This window comes from Monodon monoceros, unplaced genomic scaffold, assembly GCF_005190385.1.
Source record: "Monodon monoceros isolate NGI ecotype Baffin Bay Population unplaced genomic scaffold, NGI_Narwhal_1 Super_Scaffold_19, whole genome shotgun sequence".
Taxonomy (NCBI): Eukaryota; Metazoa; Chordata; class Mammalia; order Artiodactyla; family Monodontidae; genus Monodon; species Monodon monoceros.
Genome location: NW_021703775.1, coordinates 77,163,816 through 77,191,805, shown reverse-complemented (window position 1 = coordinate 77,191,805; position 27,990 = coordinate 77,163,816). Strand labels below are relative to the sequence as shown.

The 27,990-nt window shown below is 37.1% G+C and overlaps 1 protein-coding gene across 5 annotated transcripts in view; it reads right to left on the bottom strand.

Annotated features, from left to right (window-relative positions):
* The window catches only part of NBAS (neuroblastoma amplified sequence), a 339,068-nt gene that overhangs the window by 161,325 nt on the left and 149,753 nt on the right, over nt 1-27,990 (bottom strand). For all 5 annotated transcript variants that reach the window (XM_029231716.1, XM_029231717.1, XM_029231719.1 and 2 more), the window contains 6 exons: nt 23,870-23,932; nt 21,875-21,997; nt 17,003-17,105; nt 13,602-13,831; nt 10,815-10,927; nt 4,716-4,829 (listed from right to left, as the gene is read on the bottom strand). In XM_029231716.1, coding sequence (XP_029087549.1) covers nt 4,716-4,829; nt 10,815-10,927; nt 13,602-13,831; nt 17,003-17,105; nt 21,875-21,997; nt 23,870-23,932 — 746 coding nt within the window. The remainder of the gene's footprint in view (nt 1-4,715; nt 4,830-10,814; nt 10,928-13,601; nt 13,832-17,002; nt 17,106-21,874; nt 21,998-23,869; nt 23,933-27,990) is intronic.

The following is a 27,990-nucleotide window of genomic DNA, read 5'->3' as shown; positions in this document are numbered from 1 at the left end:
TTGATAGAGGAGCTCCTTAACACTATCTTCCTAATTAATTCCAAAATAAAAAAACAGAGATTAGACTGATTTTTATAAGATTATAGGAGAAAAGATCATGGCCACTTAGACCTTCCAATCTATTTATTAATCATGGAATTCTCTCTCAGTCTCCTAAGTGATCAATGATTAATATCAGCCTCAGACCGAAAGTAAACTGGTACAACCACTATGGAGAACAGTATGGAGGTTCCTTAAAAAACTAAAAATAGAACTACCATGTGTCCCAGCAATCCCACTCCTGGGCATATATCCAGAGAAAACCATAATCTGAAAGGATACATGCACCCCGTTGTTCACTGCAGCGCTATTTACAATAGCCAGGACATGGAAGCAACCTAAATGTCCATCAACAGAGGAATGGATAAAGAAGATGTGGTACACACATACAATGGAATATTACTCAGCCATAATAAAGAATGAAATAACGCCATTTGCAGCAACATGGATGGACCTAGAGATTCTCATACTTAGTGAAGTCAGACACAGAAAAACAAATATCATATGATATCACTCATATGTGGAATCTAATTTTTAAAAAAAGAAAACAAAAGAACTTATTTACAAAACAGAAACAGACTTACAGATATCGAAAACAAACTTATGGCTACCAAAGGGGAAACATGGTACGGGAGGGATAAATCAGAAGCCTGGGATAAACACAAACACACTACTATACATAAGATAGATAACCAACAAGGACCTACTGTATAGCACAAGGAACTCTACTCAATATTCTGTGACAGCCTATATGAGAAAAGAATCTGAAAAAGAATGAACATATGTATATGTATAACTCAATCACTTTGCCGCACATGTGAAACTACCACAACATTGTAAATCAACCATACCCTAATAATACATATATATGTATGTATGTATGTATGTATGTATTCACCCCCAGACCAGCCATTCCAATCTAAGTGGGTAGAGGAAAAGTTTTCCTCCCAATAGGGAATTTAAATATTTTTCCTATTTATTTAAAAATTTTACCCTTTGAATGTTCTAATTATAATTCATAAATGACAAATAAAAGGGGAAAAAACTTAAGCACAAAGTAAAATGGACTTAAATTTTATAGTTTCATTGTGATAAAGTTAATTTGTATATCAGGCAATCTGAGCAGGTGGTTAAAAGGAAAAACATAAGCAAAAATAGGCTTGAAAAGAATGATGTCTAGAAAAATCCTACAAACAAAACAAAATTCTCAGGGAGAACAGCCAGGAGTATAGCCAGACTAGAAATCTATTAAAGAAAATGATCCAGATGTTTAGTCTGAAGAAAATACTAATGGTGGTCTGACAAAGCCCTGAGTATATGAAATATAATTTAAATTTTGTCCACAAATTCTCTGATACTCTTCTAAAGATGGAGCTTAATGCTTCTCCCCTTGAGTGGGGGCTGACTAGTGATTTACTTCTAACAAACAGAACATGCTGTAAACAACAGTGTGACTTCCAAGATTGGTCATAAAAAGCATTACGGAATCCGCCCTGCTCTCTCGTAGATCAACTGCTCTAGGAGAAACCCAGGAACTGCCATGTTAAAAGGACACTCCGGAAGCCCTGTGGAGAGCTCCACGGGGCAAGGAGCTGAGGCCTTGCACCACCAGCCAGGGAGCAATGGAGGCCTTTTCCAACAGCCATGGAAGCCAGCTCAGGAGCAGATGGCCCAGGCCCTGTCAACTTAACTATTTCCCTTGAACTTGGGAGGGCCTGTGTGACTGCTTCTGTGAATGAGACACAATGGAAATGAAGCTACCCAAATTCCAAAGCTAAATTATAGAAAAATGACATGAAGTTTTGCTGGTTTCTGTTGGGACGCTGACTCTGGGATCCCTCAGCCACGTAAGAAATCTGGGTAGTCTGAGAACACCATAAGGAAAGACAATAAGGAGAAGCCACACAGAGAAGAGAAAGCCCTAGCTACTCCATTCCCCAGCTTTTTAAAACATCTTCTCAGCCCAGAGGCCAGACATGTGAATAAAGCAGGCTTTGAGATGAGCCCATCCCTAGCTGCTGTATCTGACTGCAATTTCATAAAAGACCCTGAACTGCCCAGTCAACCACCAGAACTGGGAGAGATAAAAAGTCGTGACTGTTGTTATTTTAAGCTACTAAGTTTGGGGGTGGTTTGTAAAGCAGCAATAAATAACCATAACATTCTGTAAGCTTCAGATACATGTCACCTGCCTGTGATCCCTTTCTTAATACCACTCCACCCCCAGCAAAATATTAGAATTGCCTTTCTTCAAGTTCTATAACATTTGTTTACAGAAGCCATGTGCTACCGTCACACCCCACGATGCAGCATAATTCACTGCTTCCGCAGACCTCTAAGATTCTAAATCCCCAGAGGGCAGCAGGTGTGTAACAGAACCCTGTATCCAAAGTACTGACGAAGTGATATTACCTTAGCTCTCTGAGGCCTCTATTTCCCCATCTGTAAAATGTGGCTAATAAGAGGCTGTTGTGCACAGCAAAAGAGGCAGTACGTTAAAAGGGCACAGAAGGGAACTGGCACACAGCAGTCACAGGTACGTATTAGCTATTATGTGCACTCAGGGGGCTCACAATAAAAACACTATGTTGAATGAAATGTAGATACTAGTCTTATTTTTTAATGATACTGCACTGAAGTTATAATACAGATTCCACATTAAAGTTTGTGAAAGAGAGGTGGCCAAGTTGAGATGGTTCCAAATACGAGAACTAAAATAGGTGCAATGAAGAAAAGAGGTCTGAACACCATGTGGGCCACATAAATGGGCTCTGCGGGACTGAAGAAGAATGTTCATACCATTATAAATGCAGGTTGGCCAAGATCACTGATCTTCCCGTTTCTACGTTAACGTCACAAAGACAAAAATGGAAATTAATCCTAGTAGGCAGGTACATGGAAAATGCAGACGGCATCCCTGACTGCTTCATTAGTTTCTATGAACTGGATCCTTATGAAATTCCTCCCTGATGATCAGAGTGCTTCAAAGTTTACAAAGTGCTTTTATATGCATTAACTCATGTGGGTCTCTTATACTCTGGCAGGTGAAGCAAGGGGGGTGTCATTCCTATTTTCCAGATGCAGAAACTGAAGCTTGGGTCATTTAGCAAATGAACGGGACGGTCGGGAGTGGACCGGTCTCCTGACTCCACACCCGATTTCTCCGCAGCCATGGGAGATGCCTCACGAAGGATGCCTGGCCCCAGTCACGGTGTCGGCACCTTTCCAAGGCTGCTACAAGTCCAAAGGTGAAGATGCTAGTGTTATGCTTTTGGATAGGCTAGAAAAGGACAACTGACACAATAAAATTTACTAAAACTACAGGCCTTAAGAAGAAGAGTTCTACACATAAAAAATTTTAAACATTAATAAGTGTGTCCACTAAATATACTAAATATATATTTTTTAAAGCTCAAAATAAACAAAAATCCCCTTTACTTTTTTTTTAAGCTAAAAATGGAATTTATCTCAATTTAAGTAAAACAATTCTTGGGTTAGAAGTCTCTTTAGGCAGGATTACATCCAGAGGCATGTACTATATCATTAGGGTATTTTCTTTCTCTCTTTCAAATGGATTTATTTTCAGAAAACTGATCAGATAAATGACGGCCAGCATCCCCAAGGTTGTATCCTTATGACTTTCATTTGGAAAGGAAGAAAGAGCCTCTGTCTTCCTGTGTTTATATATCAAGCATCAGGAAAGATTTTGATTGGTTCTGTTTGAGTCACACGGTCATCCCTGAACTGGGTGGTGGACAGAATACTGTGGCCAACAACTGTGGCAAAGCATCTTGATTGGCAAGTCTCCCGGGATCACATGGGCTGGGAGATGGATGGTGTCCCAAAGGAAGACCACTTAGCAAACAGACAGACGTGTAGTACAGATAACTAGTGTTTCAAGTCAGCAGGGGGTTCATGTTTATTCTTTTAGTTGAAACGGGAAGGTAACTGTCACAAAATTGTGCTGGATCCATTTGAAAAATTTAAGCTGCACACTTAAAATCTGTTTAAGAAGATGAGGACCCACTTGACGATGTCCATCAGGTGGGATACATGTTGGATAAGTCAAAAATACGAAAGAAAAGTATTAAAAGACTGGTAAGCAGAACAGTGCAAAAAGTGAAGTGTAGAGTCAGAAAGACTTTCCTTGAAAGCCATGGCCTGCTATTTAACCCTGTTGAGCAAGATACTTAACTTCTCTGATCTTCAATTTCCCTCGTAAAATAGGAAGAATACATCATCAACACCACTTAATAGAAAATGAAATAACACATGTGAAAACCTGACCAAATAGTAAAGGCACAAATTTTTCTAAGAAATTATTCAGGACCAAAAATATCACACCAAATTTCAACATTGAAGGTGAACTGGTAGGGCCGGCTGGTCCTACTTTTCAGTTTTCTGGTTATAAATGGTAACCCTGACTTCTGTTTCTGACCTCGAAACCACTTGGTGGCACCCCAAATAAGCCTGCCCTCGTTTAAATAACAGAAGGTCCAAACAGCTCAATATAGGTGCACGGTTTTACAACATGCCAACCTTTCTAGAAAAGACAAATCCTTGCCCAAAAGCAGCTCCTCTGACACCTATAAGCACATATTCCTAGGTGATGTTTGCCTAGGTGATGTCGAGAATAACACAGATCCGTACTCTGCAGTTCAGCATTCAAAACTTACCTGCTACCCTCAGCAGCTCAGCCAGGCCCAGCAGTTTGGTAGATTGCTTGTAGCACATCGGGGACTGGCAAATACACTCCTTGATGAGGCCGATCCGATCAGAGCACAGTCGCACTACAGAGAAAGACATACTTTAGACTTGTGACCAGGGACATAACACTTTGTTATGTCAACCAAGCAAAATGAAAACTGTGTTAACCCCCAGGTCAATAAGAATTAAGTAAAAGACACAATTTTTTAAAAACAGTAAAGTTACTGTTGCTTCTGAATAAATAATGTAGAACATGGATCTTTTCTTTATCACCAAACTTCTGAAACACAGCAAATGAACTGGCATTCTGAAGCTAAGAAAAAGTGTCACCTTTTCAAGTGCCAGGTCAGGACTTAGGGAAAATTTTAAAGAAGGCGGTATCTGTCTGAAAACTTCGCATACTTCCTGGTACACCAGTCGCGCCACCTTACCTCAACCCCCTAAAATCCATTCCATGTTCCAAATATCCATCTTCTACCTCCACCACGTCATACCAGTTTGGAGGGCAGGAGTCCTCAAAGCGCTCACTGACCCAATTTATTAACCTTTCTCTAAAAACAGTCCCCATCCTCTCACTTAAGCTAGATGTTAGGAAAATAAAATATGTCTGATCACACTAATCCACACTATGAGGTAATTAGGCACACTTAAAGGGGGAAAAAAAACTTGAATTAAAGACTATTATGTATATGCTAGGAAGAAATGGTATCTATTCAGGATAGAGGTGTTAACTTTTAAGAAACATGGCACTACCTGGGCAGCTAGGACCCAGTAAATACAACAATAACAATTATCATGATAGTAGCTGACATGAAATGAATATGACCTGTGTCCTAGGCACTGTTGTAGGTGCTTTATGTGTGTTAATCCTACAAGGCAGAACCTAACAAGGCAGGTACTATTATCCACAGGGGAAGAAACTGAGGTGCAGAAAGATTAAGTACTTTGGCTAAGGTCACTGAAAGTGATGGGATCTGAATTCAATCCAGCTCCTTAAACATTCTTCACACCTTCATTCCTTTATCCATTCCTAAATCCGTGGCTATATAACATACATCCTATTTTCCCCCAAAACTTCTTCTAGGTAGGTGGGAGGGGGCCCAGGGATTGTGGATATAAAGGAGAAAGGTAGTAGTTTTTCTTTGGAATAGGCTTTTTTTTGGGGGGGGTGGGGAGTAAGTTTTTATCATGACTAAATTTCATACTCACAGAAAGGTTGCAAGAATGGTACAAAGAACTCCTCTACAGTTTTTGCCAAGATCAACCAATTGTTAATCATTTGCTCCATTCACACTTGCAATCATGCGTGCCCTTCCCCCCTTCCCCCAAACACATGCACATATACACATAAACGTATGTATCTACACACATCTATTTTTCCTGAACCATATGCAAATATCATGTCTTTTATCCATAAATACTTTAGAGTGTATTGGGCTATTTCAAGATAGCTATTCATGCAACTGCTAGTACAGTAACCCTGTGGCGGCCTTTACTCTAAAATGTAAGGTAGACGTAGACTTCAGTTGCTTCACAATCAGGACGGCTAATATCTAAGCCGAGTACAGCTTCCGCAGACCGTATTGTTTTCATGTCACAAATACCCACCTCATTAACTCTCAGGCTGGCCATGTGACTTCTACAGGCAATGAAATGTGGGTGGAAGTGACATACGCCACTTCTAAGCAAATGCTTAGACGTCATCATCATGGGATTCCTGATCTCTTCCCTCTGCTGCTACGATGCCAGGTTTAAACTTACCATACCGCACTGAGACTTTTGAGGTTTTTTTTGTTTTTTGTTTTACTATAGGACAGTCTAACAAAAACTAACTGATACAATATACTTCAAACTTTTTCATAACTTTTCTCAATCAAAAACTGGGTTTTTTACCTCAACATCTGTTGTTTTATGTGTTTTTCTCCTAGTACATATATATTTTAAGAAAATGTGTACCATTACTTCAACACTTCAGATTCAGTAACTATGAGAAAGGTAATTTCTATATATTTCTAACCTGATTTTCAAAACAACACTTATACCATCATTCTATGTACCTAAAAGCCCAGGTTTTCACAGATGCTTCAACGGTCTTGTTTGATGAATTCTTATATTCTTCTTAGAGAAACTCTAGGTTTATAACTCTAATAAGCTGATTTCCTTACTGTTACCACTCTTTCCAGCTCAATAAAATTAAGGTGGAAAGCTGAGACTACACACGGCAATGGATCATCATTTTCTCTATACTTCCTTTTACTGGAATGCTCAAGTTTGCTTTTCTGCTTGTTGCCCTAAGCATGGTATATTACTAAGACTTCAAGCACATTAAATACATTTGGAGAGTAGGATTCTAACGGAATGTAACTGCCATGTTAAAAATGCCTTTTTATTTTATTTATCTATCTTTTAAGCCTCTGGACCATCACTATACCAGTTCTCTTTTACTGTTTACCATAGGACATGCTAAATTATATTTCAAAATGTGATTTCTTATTTGAATTAATTCAAGCCATAGATGTTATTATCTTTCCATGAAGGGAAGAGATCTTTTGACTCCTAAAATTCCTTTTCAAACTGAAATTAATGAACAAGAAAAGAATAAGCATATATGTATCTTTTAATAATTGAGGATTCCTCAATTTCCTCTGGATCTCACAAATATTTTTAAAAACTACTACAAGACACACACACACAAAAACACACACACACACACACACACTCTCCCATTTATTGACCAGTTACCCACACGGCAAACAGTCTCATAACAACCTTAGGAGGAAGGGAGAACACATGCCCAGCAAAACACAGATGTAAAATTTCAATTTCGGTCGCTCATGAAGGGCATCAAAGATGCAGAACATATATAGCTCCTCATGATGTTGCAGAAGGACAAATCGGACCATATAGGTGAGGAAGGAGATAATGTGTAGAAGTCAGTCACTTAGCTGATGACTGAGAGCAAAGGTCAGAGTTTCCTTCTCAAAGAATCTTTTACTTTCACACCTCCTCATCAGTAGAGTATTGTTTACTGTTACATATGCAAGTTCTTGAGCCAAACAGACTACCTAGTTCCACCTCTAACTAGCTGTGTGACCACAAGTAAGCTACTTAACCTCTCTGTGCCTTGATCTAGAAAAATGAAAACAATAACAGTCACTACCTCACAGGGTATTTACAAGAATTAATAATTACATGCAAAGTATACTTAGAACTTAAAAATCACTCAATTATTATTATTATTACTAACATATTCACAGAAATGCTTAAGTATTGGATTCTCTAGTATAAGGATTCTCAGTGTTCAAGATATAACTTTCAGGACTGTCCAGGGAATATTTTACTATTATCTCCAACTGAGGAAGGTAAAGTTCAAAGCCATTAAGTTGCCACAGATCACACACCTCAAGGCGGCTGAATCAGAATTTAAACCCAACAAGCCAGAATCAGGCCTGCATGTCACGCCTCTCAGTATATTAGTCCCTCCAAGTCAAGAGGTACCCCTTCATTATTTTGGTTGCTGGAATAAAAGTGCCTAGTCTTTATTGAATGTAAGGAAAGGAGAGTGGAGGAGAAGGAAGGGACAGTGAGGGAGGGAGGGAGGGAGAAGGAGAAAGTAGGTAAGACCACTCTAATTCTGCCATCATTAAGAGGACCTCCAAGGAAGATAATAAAAATGACAGCTGATACTTAGAGAGCTCTTACTATATCCCAGGCACTACAAACATACAGACTTAATCTTTATAAGCAATTCTATAAGGTACTCATTACTACGCTCATTTTGTAAATGAGAAAAGTCAAACACAAAGAAAGGTTAAGACACGTGTCCAGTTACTCAGCAATAAGTGGCAACATGGGCTCCCAGCTGGGCTTAACACAATGTCGTAAGTCTGGAAAACCGACTTACTCTATTGTAGAAAGAACACAGGGATAACTAAAATATCCTAAATTGGTTCACTTGAATAGTAAGAATAATTTACACAACATAAACACCCAAGATATGGGGAAAAGCACACATATGTACACACACAAACACACCACAGGCGATTCTTACACGAGGCATTATTTTTTATATGATATTTGTAATCCCGTTTTCTATTAACTCATGCATGATAACTTATCTAGTACCACTAGCCCTCACCTGCTGAGAGGTGCAGCAACTCCTGGAGTGTAGGCAAAGAAGGCTTCAAAGCAAAGTGACAAAATGAACTACTGTACACTGACTACAATAAAAAATGCCTGGACCATAAATCTTTAAATATCAAGTAACTTTGTTCGTCCAATATTACTGATGAATACTGAAACCTAAATTATATTTGTGACATAAATACAACAAACAGTACACGAAAAGAATATTCCATCTCCACATCCAGAAGCCATTCTAACAGGAAATTCCAAATTAATCTATCAAACTGAAAAGCTGTCAAAACATGAAAGCAAAGTCCTCCTTAAGACTCTCCTCAGTCAGGAAACTTCTCAGAACCTACAGTTTGCTGATGTGCAAATAGTGCTAACCGAGCACCGAAGAAAAATCAGAGCGCAACGTAATTTTCAAACTTCAATAGCATTTGGGAAACCATTTTTTGTATTCTATCAATCTGCTTGAATTAAATAACTAGCTAAAATATACACACACACAGAGTCAAAGCTATAATGACTTGACCTAACAAGAGATATAAGAAAGACAAAAGTTTCACAGTGCTCTGGACTCTCTCATGACTGAAATCCTCAATTAAAAATATAAGCGTTTCGGGAGAGGTGGTTAACAATTTAAGATATTTGAGAATAAACTGAAAATGCTTTTTGGTAACTGTGATTAATCCTCACAATTTTAAGAAGCTCTGAGCTCAAAAATTACACGAATGGTGCGAGTGAATAGAATTTCCTAGTGATTTAACAGTCACCTCGAACACAGTTGTTTCAGATGTTGCCGGCTATTTATACATCACATACAAACTACTGTCAAACAGAGATATTCAAGGTAATAGTAATATTACCTTTTAAAAGTCTAATAAATTTGTCTGACAAGCAGAACTTTAATTTTTAGTAAAACTACAGTGGAAATCCACATGAAAACATGAGAATGTCTCTCCTGCCTCATATTCCCCAAGATCCACCTGACTCAAAGCACCTCAGAAGACAAAGACACCAAGGAACCTTTAACAGGCTATCACTGACCGAAGATACTAGAAGTTTAAAAAAGGAAAAGAGAGACACACACACAATTCTGATGAAAATTTATCAAAAACCAGAGAGATGGAAGGAACTTAGTTATGCCTCCCCCACTCCCAATTCCAAACGTTTCCAGAGTTAAGAACAAAGGTAAGAGCACTTTGCTGTACACCTGAAACTAACACAACACTGTAAATCAACTATACTTCAATAAAAAATAAATAGTAAACATAATTTTTTTTTAAGAATAAAGATAAGAGATTACATGGAAACTAGCCAAGCATACCACAAATCACCAAGCATACCCACTTCATTTAGGGCAATGAGGTCTGGGATTGAAAATCTACCTCCTCCTTATCAGGTAAGGTTCAGGACACTGGGAGACACCCACTGTCCTGACAGGACAGGTGACTGTGTAACAGCAGGATTATTTGAGTTGGTACTAACCTGACTTCTACCTTTAGGTAAAAGAACTCGAGCAATGTTAACAAATTGCTAGTAACTTAATTCTAAACAACAACTTCCTGTCATTCCCGCTGCTTAAAAAAAAAAAAAAAAAATCTGTTTAATTAAAGAATATTCTACAGTAAGCATAAAAACAAATAAACTATTATCATTTATAGCTAATTCTAAATCTATGCAACTGAAACAAATAAATAAATTGCAATCCAAAACTGATGTAAACCTGAAACTCTCATCCATATTCCCCAATTTCTATTTGTGTTTTTATCCAATAGCCTCACGGCTGTACTGTTATTCAAAAACGGGACAGAGGGCAGAATCTAGTGCTAATGGACTAAATGACCAAAAGTACTCTTTAGTTAAAAACCTAAAAAGGAACACGAGTGAACTAATGCAAAATGAGTTAATAACAGTGCAACACTAAATAGAAAACTCACCTTGCAAAGGCAGAATCTTTACCCCAAATTCTTCGAGGCACCCCAGGGCTTGGATAAGATCTAGCTCCTCTTGAATGGCAGCGGGTCTATCTGTTATCAGCTGTAAGCAGCACCTAGGAGAAATTCATTTTTAAAAAGGAAAAGTAACATATGTTCAGCTAAGTTGCCTTTCTATGATCAACAACATAGAGATCCAACACATTTATCAAAAACCAACTTCCTGCCAGGTATTCTGCTAGAGGCTTTCTGATCTCTTACTTAATCCTCACAGCAAGGCTGTGAGACAGGCAAACATCACCATCTGCTTTTTAAGGAAGCCAAAACTGAAGCTCAGAGCTGAAGCAATTTGCGCAGCGTTATGCGGACAGTACGTAAGGTATCACAGGATAAAGCAAGACACGTTAGCTCTGGGTGTAGTGTTCCGTGCACTGTTGACTCAAAAGATAATGATCATGTAAAAAAGATTAAAAAAAACAGAAGGAATACAGTTAATTTCCAGTTATTCTTTTAAGGAAAACAGAAATGTCTTGATTCGATCACAATTTTGTCTCTCAAAGGAAAAGGAATAACCTAAGAAACTGCACAAGAGACATTTTTCTGATCAGAAACAATCAGTTGGTGATGTAGTACTGAGATAAATATAGATGAAAGTGATTTGATAATCTACGAATTTGTGATACCTATGGAGTATCTTAAGCCAATTTTTTTTAATTCAGAGAAAGTATACTTAATAAATATTGTAGTTAACAATAAACCTATTTTCTGAAAGGTGCATGGAGAGGAACAGTGGAGCATGAGACTAGAAAGACAGGTAGAGATCAGGCCATGAAGAGCTAACAATGCTAAAATCATGGACCATCACATGAAAATATCTAGGCCCCAGGATCTACCTACAAGACCAAGCGACAGATATAGGCCTAGCTTGCTCTTTCAAACTTTGGGGATTTAAATCAGATGAGCACTGACACATACTTACTACTGGTTCAAGGATAAACAGTATACAACCTATTAGTGGCATCTACCAAAATTCTAACTGCACTTTGAACCCAGGAATCCCAGTTCTAGGAATTTATACTACAGATAGGCTCTCACATGCCCAGACATAATTATGGATGTTCACTACCACAGTCTTTTTAAAATAAAATACACTAAATCAGGAACTAATTAAATAAATTGTATAAAAGTCAAATAGTCTACAACCATCAAAAAGGAATGAAACAAACCTATACGTATCCACATGGAAAAACCCACAATATAGATCGTAAGTGAATAAAACAAGACACAGAAAGACAGGTACAAGTAGTATACACTTATTTGTGATTTAAGAAAGAAGGGGGTAACTTTTAATAAGATATTCCGGAAGGATACACAGGAAACTGATTAAAAATATAACTGAGGGATAAAGTTAGAGGAACTCGAATGAGGAGAAAGACATCTTCCATATCTATCTTTTGTGTATTTTTAAATATTTTATCTTGGGGATGTACTGCTTCCTCAATTAAAAAAAAAAAACCTAGTAAATAAATAGTAATTTAATCAATAAGAATGGATGGGCTATTTTCTATTTCAATAAAACTGTAAACAATTAAAATACATCTGGGCTCACAAGTCTCAATCAGTTTGGTGCCACATTACATACATATGACATCTTTTTTAAATGAAGGTGTGTCCTTGTAGGAGAAAAGGGGATGGATGAAAGGCAAATACTGCAAGTACTGTGTAGTTTCAAAAATGATCTCTAGGAGCATCTGTCAAAAAGATTTAGGTCAAACACAACTCCCAGTTGTTCTATTTGATATTTTCATCATCTGAAATAGAAATACTACCCCTTGGGAGAGAAGGAAAAAGTTTACTAACTATTTTAAACAACTTTGTCAAGTTCAATAACATGGTTTGAGAAAACATGATTCTTTCTGTGATAAGTTATCACTGGGGGGAAAAAAGTTACCTTTAAGTTTTGCTAGAGTTGAAACAACTACCAGTTATTTGAGGGGAAAAGTAACTCTAAACAACTACCACAATCTTTACATCAAAATAAATTCCAAATGGGCCTAAAATTTCCATGCAAAAATAAAACCACCAAAGTAGTAAAAATAACAATACGAAAAACTATTTTAATGGTCTTGGGAATTAAAGGTCTTTCAAAGGATGACACAAAAGACAAAAAAGAATAACAACCGAGTTTTTTAAAAATTCAAAATAGCCACTTGAAAGATAAACTGTATATTATTAAAACTTGGCAACACAGTTTAACCATTAAGAGAGGCAAAGGGCACGTGTCCCATATGCAAAAAAAAAGCTCCTAAGAATCAGTAGGAAAAAGAGGAACACAAACTTTCCTGTACAACAGGCTAAGAGAGGAACAGAATTCAGAGTCCAGAAATTTCCCCCTGGAAGGGACTTCTGAGCTTTATCATCTAATCAGAGCGGAAGCCATGTAAAGCATACAGGCACGACCTAATGTGTTGAAATTTTCCAGAACTTGAACTTGCTGGCTACCACTTGAATCTCTTCCAACAGAAGAAAAGTATAACCCTATAGATAATCATCTAGAATGACTGTGGGAAAGTGTGCTAGAGAAAAAGGGTCACAAGAGAGTTGATGAATACTTAGGACGTAATTAAGTTTTCATTCTATATTCGAGCAATAAATAATGGCGCCCCATAGAGTAGAGTCAATCTGTACTTGTGATAACATATTTTGTGAGGTAGAGGATAAAACCAACAATGAAGTTTGTATATTCTGACTCCCCCCCTCCCTCTTACGGAGAATACAGAGTTCCTCTACCTGGCCAGATCCATGCAGCTGTCAGTGAGGCTGGTAGAAGAATTGAAGTACTCTCTGCTGGCAGCCAAAACCAAGTCAATACTTTTTTCATAACTGACCCTGTACTGGGTTTTTCCTTTATGGGCTACACTAGTTGGTGGATTTATTGAACAAGCACTGCAGTGCATCATCTGTCCAGCCAGGTGGATATTTTCAAGGCGACTGGAACACAGAAGGCTCTCTGTAAATATCTGGGGAAAAGAAGAAACTGGAGTTAGTGCTTAAAGAGGGAGGACTCAGTTCTTGACACAATGGAGGCTCTGATATCCAAGTGAAATAAATTTTTAAAAATACATCCATCCTACAGGTAGAGGTTGCACAATATTTATGAATGTACTAGATGACAATGAAGCGCACTTTAAAATGGTTAGTGTTATGCTATGTGAGTGTCACCTCAATAAAAAATCCCCCTTTCAGGAAGAAGAAGAAATAACTGAACAAACCAATGGTAAGCATAATATTAATGTGTTACAACAAATACTTGAGTAAAATATCCAAAGTTCATACTTATTAAAAACAGGATCCATTAGACACACTGTCCCACACTCTGCTTAAAGTATTTATAACATTTCAATTTTTTAAAAGAAAATCTTTGAATATGATACACATGATTAATGACTGTTTAAAGCATCTGAAGTCAGTCTCATAAACTAAACACCCAAGCTACAAACGTTCTACTTACACCTAGTCGCTAGAATTACAATACACCACATAACATTTTTTTCTAATCTGCAATTTAAAAACTATTTAAATAAAACAAAAGCCTCTGATGGAAGGCAGTTATGCAAATGTCATTGTATTTTACAAGGCAACTAATAGCATCAATTAACATAAAATTTATTCCATAATTGAGGTTATCTACTTACTCCAAAAAAGTCCTATTAAAGAGCTCCCTTTAAACCCACACTAATAGCATCAATATATAAATAGCACAAGAACTTCCACAAGAATGTTCTTTCCTATCATGCCACTGTTGGATGAGGATAACACAGAAAAAGAAGCAAGAGATAAAAAGTAGATTTCATGGAGAAGCAAGAGTTTCTTTATAATTAGGAAGGCTACCCAATTTTCATAGGACCCCCTTATTTTCACTTGTTTCTAGGCTTCTGGAGAAGACATTTTTAGACAGGTGTTTCCTAAAATGACTGATAAGGATAAAATTACTAATACCTACGAGAGATCTGCTATAAAATCCATATTGTGACAGAAAGCGAATTATCAGTGAGTAACCCTAATCGCTTATATGACAGGTGAAAATGGCTTGCTCCATGTGACCAAAATGACTTAGATGTAACAATTTCTCTATTCCTTCGGTTTATTCAGGTAAGCCATAAAGAGTCAATGCCCAATACTGAAAAATAAAATTCACTCACTCTAATATTTTAAAGGTTTTGCTGAAATGAACAATATAGATTTCTGCTCTACGGGCTGTAGAGAAATCTTGCACCTTATCAAAATTATGCCAATGAGATTTAAAATTATTTTCCAATGACAGCAAAACCTAATACAGTGGCCACAGGTCAGTAAGACAATATAGCATAATTTAAACATCACTAAAATATTTTAAAATGTAAGTTTGCCAAATCTGTATTATCTTCTAGAATCGGTTCAGGACAGTTATAATATGCTTTCAAATGTTTTCTCAAAGGAGGAAGACTAAGGGCGCGAAGTCATTAAAATATCAAAGCCTAATGCAAAGGTTAAAATATAACTAGAACAATTTACTACGTCAAGTTGTTATGATAGACTACTCTACACAGGAGCGAGTTCAAGTGTAATATACTTAATGCTAAGTTTTCAATCAGAGTCAGAAAATACCAGGAAATAACGCTACTCCCACTTTAAAAACACTACTTCAAGCAGGGTTACTAATGACAGTAAGATTTTGGACCCCATGTGCATATAGGTTATTTTCTCCTGAAACTGAATTTCAAGTTTTGCTTTAGATACAAAGGTGAAGTTTCTGGCAGCTGTACGTGGTCTGAGAGCGTAATCACCGATATAAAGTTTACACTCATCAAGCACATAAAAACCTGAAGTTCAAATACAAAGCCATTCATTTCTCAACAGTCTGTATTAGCGCTCTTCTGGTAAAACTACCTTAAATTAAAATACCAACCAATTTCACGAAACAGAGACCTACTTTATAACTCTCATCTTATCAACGGGTTACGCTTCGTGATGTCAGAGCAGAGCAACACAAGAAATATTCTACACGATTTTGATCTGGTTTGTTTGATAGGCAAATTCAAATGGGAACCCTCTTTTAAACTGTATCTCATTAAAGTCGGGTTAGCTGGATCACTTTTCCATACAAAGCGTGAGTAATTTGGTGGTAATACACACACCTTCCAAAATAAGGATTAAATTCTCCTCAATTACGCTCCTAGTCAGCTCACCACCCTTACGCACCCTCTATGTCCCAGACACCGTAACATGCCCCGGGGCAGCTGAGGGTGAACACGATGTGATAATGCCTACCTAGGAGCTTAGGACCAAAGGGAAGAAACAGACAGAAACAAACAGGTCACCGCATCCGAAAGGAAGGCTGTAACAGAGATAAGTTATATCAAAGGACAAAGGAAGGCATCCTAGAGGGCATGATTAGTGAGTTGAATCCTAAAAGTTATCAGCAATTTTCAAATTTAAAAAAGAGGAATATACTCCAGGCAAAGGGAATAATGCGTACAAAGTCACAGAAACAGGAAACAGCATCGTGAGTGGAGGAATTCATGACAGATTTGGCACTGCTGGAGCACAGGACACAAGGCGGGGAGTGTCAGTCAGAGGCGAGAATGGACAGGGTGGCTGGAATCTGCCGTGGCTTTCTATGCCAGGCTAAGGAATACGGTTACTTTCTAACTGTAGATACGGTATTTTATCTATTTTATATAGCAGCGCATTTTAAGAAGGGGAGTGTCATGGAAAGGTCTGTTTTAGAAGAATACTCTCTTCCGTGTAAATGAGGAAGAGATATGGAAATAGGGAAACAAGTTTGGAGCATTACAACAATTTAGCAGAGATGAAGAGAGGACAGATTTGACAGACTTTTCTCAGGCACATGAAGCAAATTTTAGGGACCACAAAAACTATGGAAGAGAGAGGATCCGAGTACGATTCGGAGTTTTCCAGCTGAGAAGTAACCCACTAAGTAAATGGTGTTGCAATGAACAAAGAAGAACTTATGTACGCAAGTGCTCAAACTCTAAAGCACCACTCAGTTATGAGCTATTGAATATTATTCCATAATTCAATCCTATTACTTACAGTGAAGCTTATGGTCCTCATCTTGTGTCCAATCAACAAAATGTAACAACCAAAATTACAAAATTACAAAGAAATATTTACATATGCAGAGTTACCTCGTAGCAAGCATCAGAGTCTAGACAGGTGTAAACATTCTGCTGCATAGTTAACATGTCTTGCAGCAACATTCTCCAATGAGACTCACTGACAGGAGGCTGCCTGGGGGTAAAAAAGAAAATAATTCATGAAATTGCTCTCTTCAATTGGTCAAAAGTAAAAAAAATTGGTACCACTATTTTATATGCCACACAGCTCCCACATGATCAAGAGAAATAGATCTCATTTGAATTTCCAGGGAAAAAAACTTTGATTAAAGATAGAGGGAAGGTCTTCCCTGGTGGTGCAGTGGTTGACAGTCCGCCTGCCGATGCAGGGGACACGGGTTCGTGCCCCGGTCCGGGAAGATCCCACGTGCCGTGGAGCGGCTGGGCCCGTGAGCCATGGCCGCTGAGCCTGCGCGTCCGGAGCCTGTGCTCCGCAACGGGAGAGGCCACAACAGTGAGAAACCCGCGTACCGCAAAAAAAAAAAAGATAGAGGGAAAAGTTGGGCAGCGACGCACCAATGCCAGAGATGTTGCCAGAGCTGCCTCTGCCGTAGGCTGCCTAGACACAAAACTGATAATGGCAAAGGTAAACAGCTATGAGTTTCTAAGGTAAAATAAAGCACACGGCAAAGTAAGATAAAGCAGCTGTGATATAGCAGAAAAAGCACTTGGAGACAGGAGAATGAGTTTCAAATTCCATCTTCATCCCTCTGCAGTCGCCAGCAGGGTATGTTCTTAACTTCAACCACACAGGCAGACCCAGAGGGCAGCAGGGGCCACACCTGGCATGAGTCTGGAGGCGGGAAGCACAGCTGGCCAGCCCGGCAGCCCCAGTGGTTCCTCTCAGTGGGACTCCTTGAGGCAGTCCACAGAGCCTGGGATAGAGCACTGCGGGGGTTCTCTCCCATCCAGGCGACAGCCCAGTTGCCAGCCCAGGTACGACAAGCCCTGTACGGTAGCTGCAGCTCCTATCTGGCTTAGGAAGAAGCTTCATTCCCCACAAAAGTCAGTACCTTTTCTTTTTTTTTTTAAACGTCGTTATTGGAGTATAACTGCTTTACAATGGTGTGTTAGTTTCCGCTGTATAACAAAGTGAATCAGCTATACATATACGTATATCCCCATATCTCTTCCCTCTTGCGTCTCCCTCCTTCCACCCTCCCTATCCCACCCCTCTAATTGGTCACAAAGCACTGAGCTCATACCTTTTGTAACAATTCCATTGGCATAGTTTTCAGGGTCCCCTCGAGGATAAGCCAGTGACCACACATGGGAAAGCCAAAGCTTCAAGCCCCTACCAGGTTTTCTAGTTCATTTACACAGTTCCTCTAGGAGCAATTTACCAATCAGAGATTAAGTAGTGAGGCCTACACTATCTAGTTGATCAAATACCATTTCATGTTAGTATCCAGACTTACAGAGTTAAAGAATCAGTGGTTCAGATTCTCCTGCAACAGGGGAAACAGTGTTGTTAACAATGTCACAGAGAGTCACATATTAGCTGCGTGACTATATTTAACATTCCTGAATTTCAGCTTTCTCACTTAAAGAGAATCTCAAAAAATGATAAGGAAGGGATGAGATTAATTTTGAAAAAACACAGACAATGAAACAAAATTTTTCCTGAGTATAAAAACAAGCTCAGTTACCTGTATGGATTTGAATAAATTTCTTAATTTCTTTGAGCTTCAGTTTCCTTTTTCGTATATTATGAGAATTAACTTGAACTAGAATGTATGAAAAGACACTTCCCATATTTTTCTGGTACAAAGTAGCATTCAACAAGTGTGAATGAATAAATCTGGAAGTCACAAACACATCTGTTTGTTTTTCTGTAGTCACATACACAACCACTAATATTGTCTAGTAGGAGGGAGAATGTGTTGTAATTCTCTCTACCTCTCTCAAAAGTTCATCTTTGTTGAATATATGTGAGTTTGGAATCATCATTTATGTTTATTTTCTAGTCTTGAAGTTCTACATAATCATGAATCTCATTGTTTGAAAAGGGTAGGTTTGGTTCTGTTTTCTGTTTGTCAAATACCAACTGGGTGCTCCTTTTCCACGCGTCATTTTCTTTCTTATGCATTAAAAACAGGGTAAATAGACTGTGTTTAATAGTATTGCTATGGAAAAATTATGCATTGGGGATCTTTCCTACAAAAATTCTAGTCTTCAGGATTTTTTTTCACCTAAAATTTTTAATAACCATATGCTTCATTTGCTTATAGCATTTTCTATTTGCTACACAAAATGAACAATTATTTCTCTATGATATGTATTAAAGCTTAAGAGAATACAGTTTTTTTTCCAGCATTCAAATACACAAAACAAACTGATATATTTGCAAGTCTTCAAGGATAATCTCTGAAGTGTTTCCATTAGTTAGACCTTGGTACGTGAACTCTTTGGGTGGGCTTCAAAGAATTAAAAGACTCTTTCAAATTTGGCTCACAGGCAGAAAAGTAGCAAAATGTTTGAAAAAGTGAGTGTCCATCTTGCACCAGATTCATAAAATCAGACCTGGGCACTGTCTAGCTGAATTCAAGTTCTCGCAGCCCAGCTGTTCTTCTAGAAGCCAGCAACACTGGGACAGATGGTATTAATGTTTTCTCACACATGGCTAGCCTTAAGTACAGGTTCTAATTAAAATAAATTATAAGACATTATTTCCAAAGGTCTTTTTAGAATACATGCAGTAAATAAGAACCAAGAGAAGAACCTGGAGGCACTATACAAGAGGTGTGCAAATTGATAGGGAAATACCTGAATACAAACATGATGTATTAATTACAGCTTTGGATTTTCCAGCGAGAAATAGTATTGCACTCAAGATAGTAAAACCTGATTTGTGACAGTCAGTGAAATCTGCCACCATTTAGAATATGCATAAGAAAATTCGATAGGTGCTAAAGGCCAAGCCATAGTAGCATATATGAAATAATTAAGATTCATTTCAAGTTGACTACCTTGAAAAAAGAGGCCGTACTCTCTTACATATTCACAGTAAGTAGAATGCCATAAGTAGAAATTAACTGCAAGGACTTTAGAAGTATTTGAGGGATTCAGTGGAAGGACAGCAGGTAATCTAGCAGCAACAGGGAGGCTTTCTTACTAAAGAGTAGGTTCTTGACTAGAGCCAACATGATGGGAAATACTGACCCATCGTTTATAGCTGTAAAGAAAGTTTAAGACTTAAATTGTCAACACCTCCTAAATTATTCATTTAGTAATTACTGAGAGAGGGCCAATGATATGTAAGGTTCCAAATTAGATGTTTGGTGACTGTAGCACTTGCCTTAGATAAGCTTATGATTTTGAAGGGAACATAAGGCACATAAATCAATAACTAGAGTAAACTGTTGAAAGAGACAGAGATAAAGAGAGAATTTTAAGGCTTCCTGTAAATCTACAATAATTTTAAGAATTACTATAAATCCATAATAATTAATACAGGATGGTTATTAGAGGAATGATAGACAAACAGATCAATGGATCAAAATAAAGAACCCCAAAATAGGCCCCCGTAATATGGAAAACTGATATTCAACAAAGATGCAAATGCAATTCAGTACAGAAAGGACAGTCTTTTCAACAAATGATGCTGCAATATTCAGATATTAAAAAAAAATAATCTATACCTTGAACAATAAACAAAAATGAACTTTCAAAATGGGCCATGAAACTGATTGTAAAATGTGAAACCAAAAGTGTTACTAAAAATGGCAGGAGGAAATCCTTGTGCCAAAAGTTTCTTAACATGACATCAAAAGCACAATCAACAAAGAACAAATTGATAAGCTGGATCTCATCAAAATTTATAAAGTATGCCCTTCAAAAGACACAGGTATGAGAATGAAAAGATAAGGCATAGATAGGAGAAAATCTTTGCAAAGCATATATCTAACAAGGACTTGTATCCTGAATGTATAAGAAAACTCTCAAAATCAGTAAAGAACCCAATTTTTAAAATGATCTAAGAAGATACACTGATGTCAAATAATCACTTAAAAAGATGCTCAACGTTATTACTCACTGGAGAAAGCAACTAAAACCAAAATTAGATACCACAACATACCTATTAAAATCACTAAACTTTAAAAGACTGACCACAGCAAGTACTGACAAGCATGTAGAGCAACTGGAATGCTCCTAAAAGACTGATTAAAAAATAAAATGGTACAAATGCTTTGGAAGACAGTTAGGCAGTTTTTCTAAAAGTTAACCATCCACCTACCATATGATCCTGCCATTCCACTCTCATGGATTTATCCAAAAGCAATGAAAGCGCATGTCCATACAAAGGCTTGTACATGAATATTCATAGCAGCTATAGTTGTAAAAGCCAAGACTCAAAATAAACCAAATGTCCATCAACAAGTGAATAGATAAACAAAGTGCAATAAATCCATCAATGGAATACTAGTCAACAAATAAAATGGAATAAACTACTGATCCATGATACAACATGGATGAATCACAAAATAATTATGCTAAGTGAAAGAAGCCAAACAAAAAACAAACAAAGTGCATACTGTTATGACTCCATTTACATAAAATTCTAGGAAATGCAAAGTACGATGTAGAGACAGAAAATAGATCAGTGATAGCCTGGGGAGGGGATGGGGGTGTAATGAGGAGAAGCAGAAGGAGGGAGGGGATTATAAATGAGCAAGAGAAAGCTTTTAGGGGTGATGGATACATTCATTATTTTGACGAGGTGATGGCTTCCTGGGTATATACATATATCAAAACTTATCATATTCTATACTTTAAATATGTGCAATTTATTGTTGGTCAATTATAACCCAATGAAGTCAGAAAAAGAAAAAAGTAGTACTTTTTCTTAATCACATACAATTATCAATTAATTTTATTACTCACTTACGACCGGTGTGCCTGGTCAATCTAACCATCAGCTTGTGTGCCTCTTCTGAGCTAGACTGAGTATTTTTAACATACGAAATTGGTTTCTCAAGTCCATGTTTCTCCAAAATCTCTGACACACTGTAAGTGAAAAGAAAAATTTTTAAATAAGTCTTGCTACCAAACAAAAAAGCTCTTAAGAATCTTAAACACATAAGTAGCACTTAGGTGTTAAAAGTATTTTTTAAAAAAGTAGCATAAAGAATGACCAAATTTTACACATTACATTAATTCTCGGCAAAAAAAGCTAATAATTATATATCAAATCTTATTTCCTCTACTGACTTTTATTACAATATACTTGGGATAAGTTAACATTTTTTAAAAAGCCTGGCATATCCTTATCTCAAAATCTTTTTTCTACAATTTTCCTGTACTGTAAAAGCATCAAGTCAGCAAAATAAGCCAAATCTATAACTGCAATACCCAGCTTTAACTCTTAACAACCTTAGTGAGTATTCTGTTATAGGCAAGGCTGCTAGAAAAGCAATAAGCAAAGAATTTTAGGGTTGGAAAACCACAGAAACCCCATAAGGCTCAATCTCCCTCAAGAATCCATTCTATAAACAAACAAATAAGATTTCTGTTCTCATATGGATCTTCTTGAGATATCCTATTCCATAATTATCAGCATTTTATATACACCTTTTCTGTCTCACTAAATCTCACATTTATGAATTAACCACTACTGGGCTTAAAGAGAGGTTGGACAAAATTCAGTAACTCTTCATAAAGATAAGTTCCATGGGTCACATCACCTGACATGATATACACTAAAACATTTATCAACTATTAATGGCCATGAGGTGGAACCGCAAAAAAAAAGTTCTCCTTTTAAAAGGTTAGTCAATTAAGGTGAACAGTGAAAGACCTGGGTATCATCCAGAAACCTAAAGGGTGTTACTGTTCCCTTGAGGTATTGAGAGCATAATTTGACTATCAAGACAACCCATGGTTACACCCAGGAACGTATGGTGAAATAAATGATGTATATTATGAAATATTTTTTAATGAAATGCAGTATGTTTATTATATTGTATTTCCTTGAGAAAGCTCTTTTCAGGTTCATTAGGGAGAAAAAGGAAACCATGCAGATTTGTAAGGAATGAATCTATACTGACTTAACCCATTAAGCTTTGTTCAAACTATGCTCAATTTTTCAGGGAGGCTGGGGAGAAGAGAGGGACATCGAATTAGTAGATTCCCAAATTCTTATACTTCACATATTACCACTATCAAGTGATGTTATTACCTATAATTTCTATAATTATATATTGGAAGAACAAAGTTTACTAGTCCTAAAATTTCATTTTTAATGCAAATATTTAAAAATTACACACAAGCACATTATATATACATATAAAAATGAACACTAGTAAACAATATTAAACTTCCTGAATAGCAAATTAGAAATTTTCAGTCTCCAAAAGAGACAGTTTAATGCTTCATTTTCACAGTAAAGAATATTGCTAGAGTCACTAATATAATATAACCCAGAGAGTCAATCAAATGTAGTATACCCCAAAAAGGAAAGTCAGGGGTTATAATAAACATTGTTTGCTGATGGATGTAATAACTGCTGAAGGAACTAATAGTTCTTATTTACCTACTATGTGTGAGGTACTTTAAATGCTTTATCTAGTATCAATTTCACATCTCATGAGGTAGATATGAGAGCTAAGAAAACCCTAGGCTCAAAGATCACTCAGCCTGTAAGTCACAACACCTAGATGTGAACACAGTTCTACTAGTCTTCAAAGTCCATGTTCTCATTACTGTAGCATTCTGCTAAAATAAGCTAGTATTATATTCATTATTAAGAAAATTCACTCCTAAGAGAGTCAAACAAATATTAGGTGAAACTGGAAATGATCACTAGGCATATTTAAGGTAACATTTCTCGGACAGACCTCCTTAATCAGCATAGAACCAAAAGATCGTCATTTTTCTCACCTGAGAATGTGTTCCAGTTGGTCTACCATGTCATGAAGAGCTGTGGTTACCTCTGTCTTCTGACTAAAGGATTAAGAGAAAAGAATTTAAATTAGGTTTTAGTAGTAACTTTTTACTTGAAATACTAAACTCACTTAAGTTTAAAAAAAAAAGTGATGTTTCCCTTGTATTTAATATATGACAGTATCACCCTGTCCAAATAAAAGGTCAGTCTTATCTCCTATACTCATTCAGCATCTTTCATGACTCAAAAGAGATTAAGATAAAAAATACTGGAATATAACAATATTCTCTATTACAGATTAGTGAGATATGGGCAATTATTTTCCTAAGAACTTTTAGTTCAGTTCTGCTAAAAGCAAAACAGAATTATATATCAGTTGTAGTCTTTCTTTAAAGAAGTGGTAAACGATAAAGCCATCATTTATTTCTCCTCTTTTAACCAATAAAACAGATCAGGAACCATGGCCCTGCACGTTGGCTTTCTCCTAGTCCTATCTATTCCACCTGTGACTCCCCTAGGACTTTTCCATTAGGATTCTATATACTCAGGGGACTTCTCCCATGTCATCATTCACTCTGCCTCCACTGCAATATTTTAAAACAAAAGAGAAGTACATAGCCATCATACAGATAATTCCTACCGGGAGTGGAGATAACAAGCATTTTTCCTTTCTCGGGAAAAAAGTAGACGGGGGACTAGGAGAAACATTACCGTGAAAAAGATTATAAACTAATAAAAACGTGGCTGATAGGGTAGATTTAGCACGGCACAGCGCACATACAAGTGCAAGGGATTTGGTAGAAAGGTTAAGCAACTGCTATAAAAGCCCTCTGCCACCCTCTGCAACTCTGTGTCCCAACTTGGAGGGACGACTCTCAACTGAGAACCACTGTACCTGACACTCTCAGGTGCCTTCCAACCACTGATTCAACTGAATTCCAGCAATTCTTAGGATTTAATAAGAAAGCTAAATATAAATCTTTATCTGGACTTGGAAAATTAAAAATGACCTAATTGAACACAAAAGTCTCACTCACTATCTTTATTTTTTTTTATTTTTAGATGTTTGGGGTAGGAATTTATTAATTAATTAATTTTTGCTGTGTTGGGTCTTCGTTTCTGTGCGAGGGCTTTCTCTAGTTGTGGCAAGCGGGGGCCACTCTTCATCGCGGTGCGCAGGCCTGTCACTATCGCAGTCTCTCTTGTTGCGGAGCACAGGCTCCAGACGCGCAGGCTCAGTAGTTGTGGCTCACGGGCCTAGTTGCTCCGCGGCATGTGGGATCATCCCAGACCAGGGCTCGAACCCATGTCCCCTGCATTAGCAGGCAGATTCTCAACCACTGCGCCACCAGGGAAGCCCACTCACTATCTTTAAAACGATCAATCTGTCCTGGTCTAAATCTATGTGGCAATTAGTTCATGCAATTTACAAAGATTATACTCTCTTTTTAAACCAAGTTTCAGGCCTTGGACTAGAGTGATAAATTAGGGTATATTCCACTTAAAGTCCTTCAAAAAAAAAAAACATCATTTATTGGAGATAACTTCAATTAACATACTCATTCAGAAACAATATTTTTTAAATTATCATTTTGTAACTCTACAATAAACATTTATCACTGATTTTCAGAATATAGCGTTCTTCCTCTGTGAACTGACATTCACAAACATAATGACTAAAGATTTTTTTCAGCCAGATGAAATGTGCTGCCTGGGTAAGATGTACAAAAATTTAATTTCCTAAATAGTGAAAAAATACACAGTTAACCATTTGGTAAATACCAACCATTTAACCACTAAAAATAAACGACTGATCACTGGGAGAACGTGAATTGACGAAGTTGGCACAAGGACGAAAGAGAACCAGAGGAAGTATTTTGAAGGCCTATATTTTAATACTAGGCTAATTTATAATTGCAAATTATTTAGAAAATTATAATTATGAAATACAATCATTAAGAAATAAATGGAACAACAAAAGATTACCATGCTATTTTTTATGTTTACCAAAAAAAAAAAAAATCTGTTAGATCAGAAACCATTAATCTGAAGCCAAGAAAAGCTTTCAGCCACACACACACAAAAGAGGCATTTCTTAGCCTACACATTCTTTGAAAACAAATATACTCATCCTCTCATTATAATGTCTACACAAAAAATGTTATTTTAATATCATCATTCAATTAATATCATGACTTTCTCTTCATGGTAGGCAAATTAGTATTTAAAAGTTAATAGATGAGCTCTAATTGATATTTATGCTTATTTGATCTCACTGAAGAACTAAGTCTAATACATTTATTTTTAAAAATTGCACAGGTCAGTTGGAAGTCAATGATTTTACCTAGATGATTCAAGGACAACCAAGGGGCATCAAGTGGGCAGAGGGACCATCAAATTACCCACCTAGACCCTTTAAGGAAGAAACCCCCCACCACTTCTGCTCTCTGAGGTGCTTGTTAAGAAGAGGATTCTGCATCTCTTGTCACCCTCTGGGAAGAGCACCTTGACTACTGATACTCTGACATCCACTGGGCTGAGGTTTTTAAATGATGAGTAATGACAGTTTGCTAAAAAACTGTTAATACAATCCACGTTACCAGCCCTTTGTTGCCTACTGAAGGCCCACGGTTCCCAGAGGTACACTTGCTGCTCTTCACTAAGGATGGGAGGGAGCTTGCGGTCATATCTGTACAGGTTTGGGTAATAAATAGATGCTGTGATTATAACTTTTCCTACATGAAGACTCCCTAAACCTGGACTGAGGAAGGGAAGTATTAACCACTAAGTACAGTCTCCATTTAGCTTTACCAGTAACAAGGCTAACTGCTTTCCTTCTTGGGGGTCAGTACTTAGATCCTTAATGACAAGAGATGAATAATCAGGACCTACAAACCACAAACCACCCAACATTTCTGTAACATAATACACAGAATCTGAGATTACCTTACCCCCCCCAAAATCAAAACTGAAGCAAGACTGACAATCTAGCTGCTCACATATAAGGCAATTTCCCAAGGACTCCTATAAAGAAAAGCCTTCAGCTTGTCAAAAGGCATCCAATCAACTTTTAGTATCTCAGATATAAATTCATGGCCAAGAATCACTAGACATGGAGGAAAGGTCCTCACAGTAAAAACAGAGATGCAAACAAACAGAATACGAAAAATCAGAGATCACGGTGGGGCAAGGGTAATGCAAGGTGCACAAGTGAATTTATGCATCTGTGAAACAAGAGCAGGGTATTATTTTGTTTGAAAGTGAATGAGAAAAAGTTCTTGGAATTTAAATAAGAAAGCCAAAATAAATTTTAAATTCAAAATACGGATTAGAAGATAAAACTATAGAAATCTCCCAGATCACTTAACAAAAGATCAAAACATGGGAAAAAGAACAAAAAGAGCAGTAAATAAATTTAAAATGTGCAAAAAAAGAGAAAAAAGGACATGCAAATAAACTTATCAAGGAAACTTAACAGGAAAAAAATGTAAGAAAATTTCCCAACCGTTTGAAGGACATGAGTTTCCAGGTTGAGATACACGATTTAAATGAACAATGATAAATTCAGACTCAGAATAAAACACATCCTTATGATACTTCAGAACACTAGAAATGAAGGGAAGGTACTGAAGTATTCCAAAAAGGGGAGGAAAAAGCCATATAATAGCCTTGGACTTCTCAACAACAGTGGAAGGAGAAGACAAGAGTGATGCCTTCAAAACTCGCAAGGAAAAGGATCAGAAACCTAGAATTCCATACACAGCCAAGCCTTCCATCAAGTGTAAGGATGCAATTATGATATTTTTTTGACATATGATAGTCTTAAAATAAACATGCCTCCATGCAATATTTGACAGGAAGCTATTCAAGATTATGTTCCATCAAAATAAGGGAATAAGTAAAGAAAGGAAAAGATAATAATCCCAGAAATGCAATATGCAACACAAGAGAGACGCAAACAAAAGTCCAAGGATGGATGCTGTACAGCAGAGTAGAGAACAATTCATATCAAAGGAAGAGAAAAGACAATTCTAAGAAAGATGTTTCAAAAGTAAGAGGGAGCGAGAGAGAGACACAGAGTGAAAAGAGAAAGGACAGATTACTAGATATTTTTGAC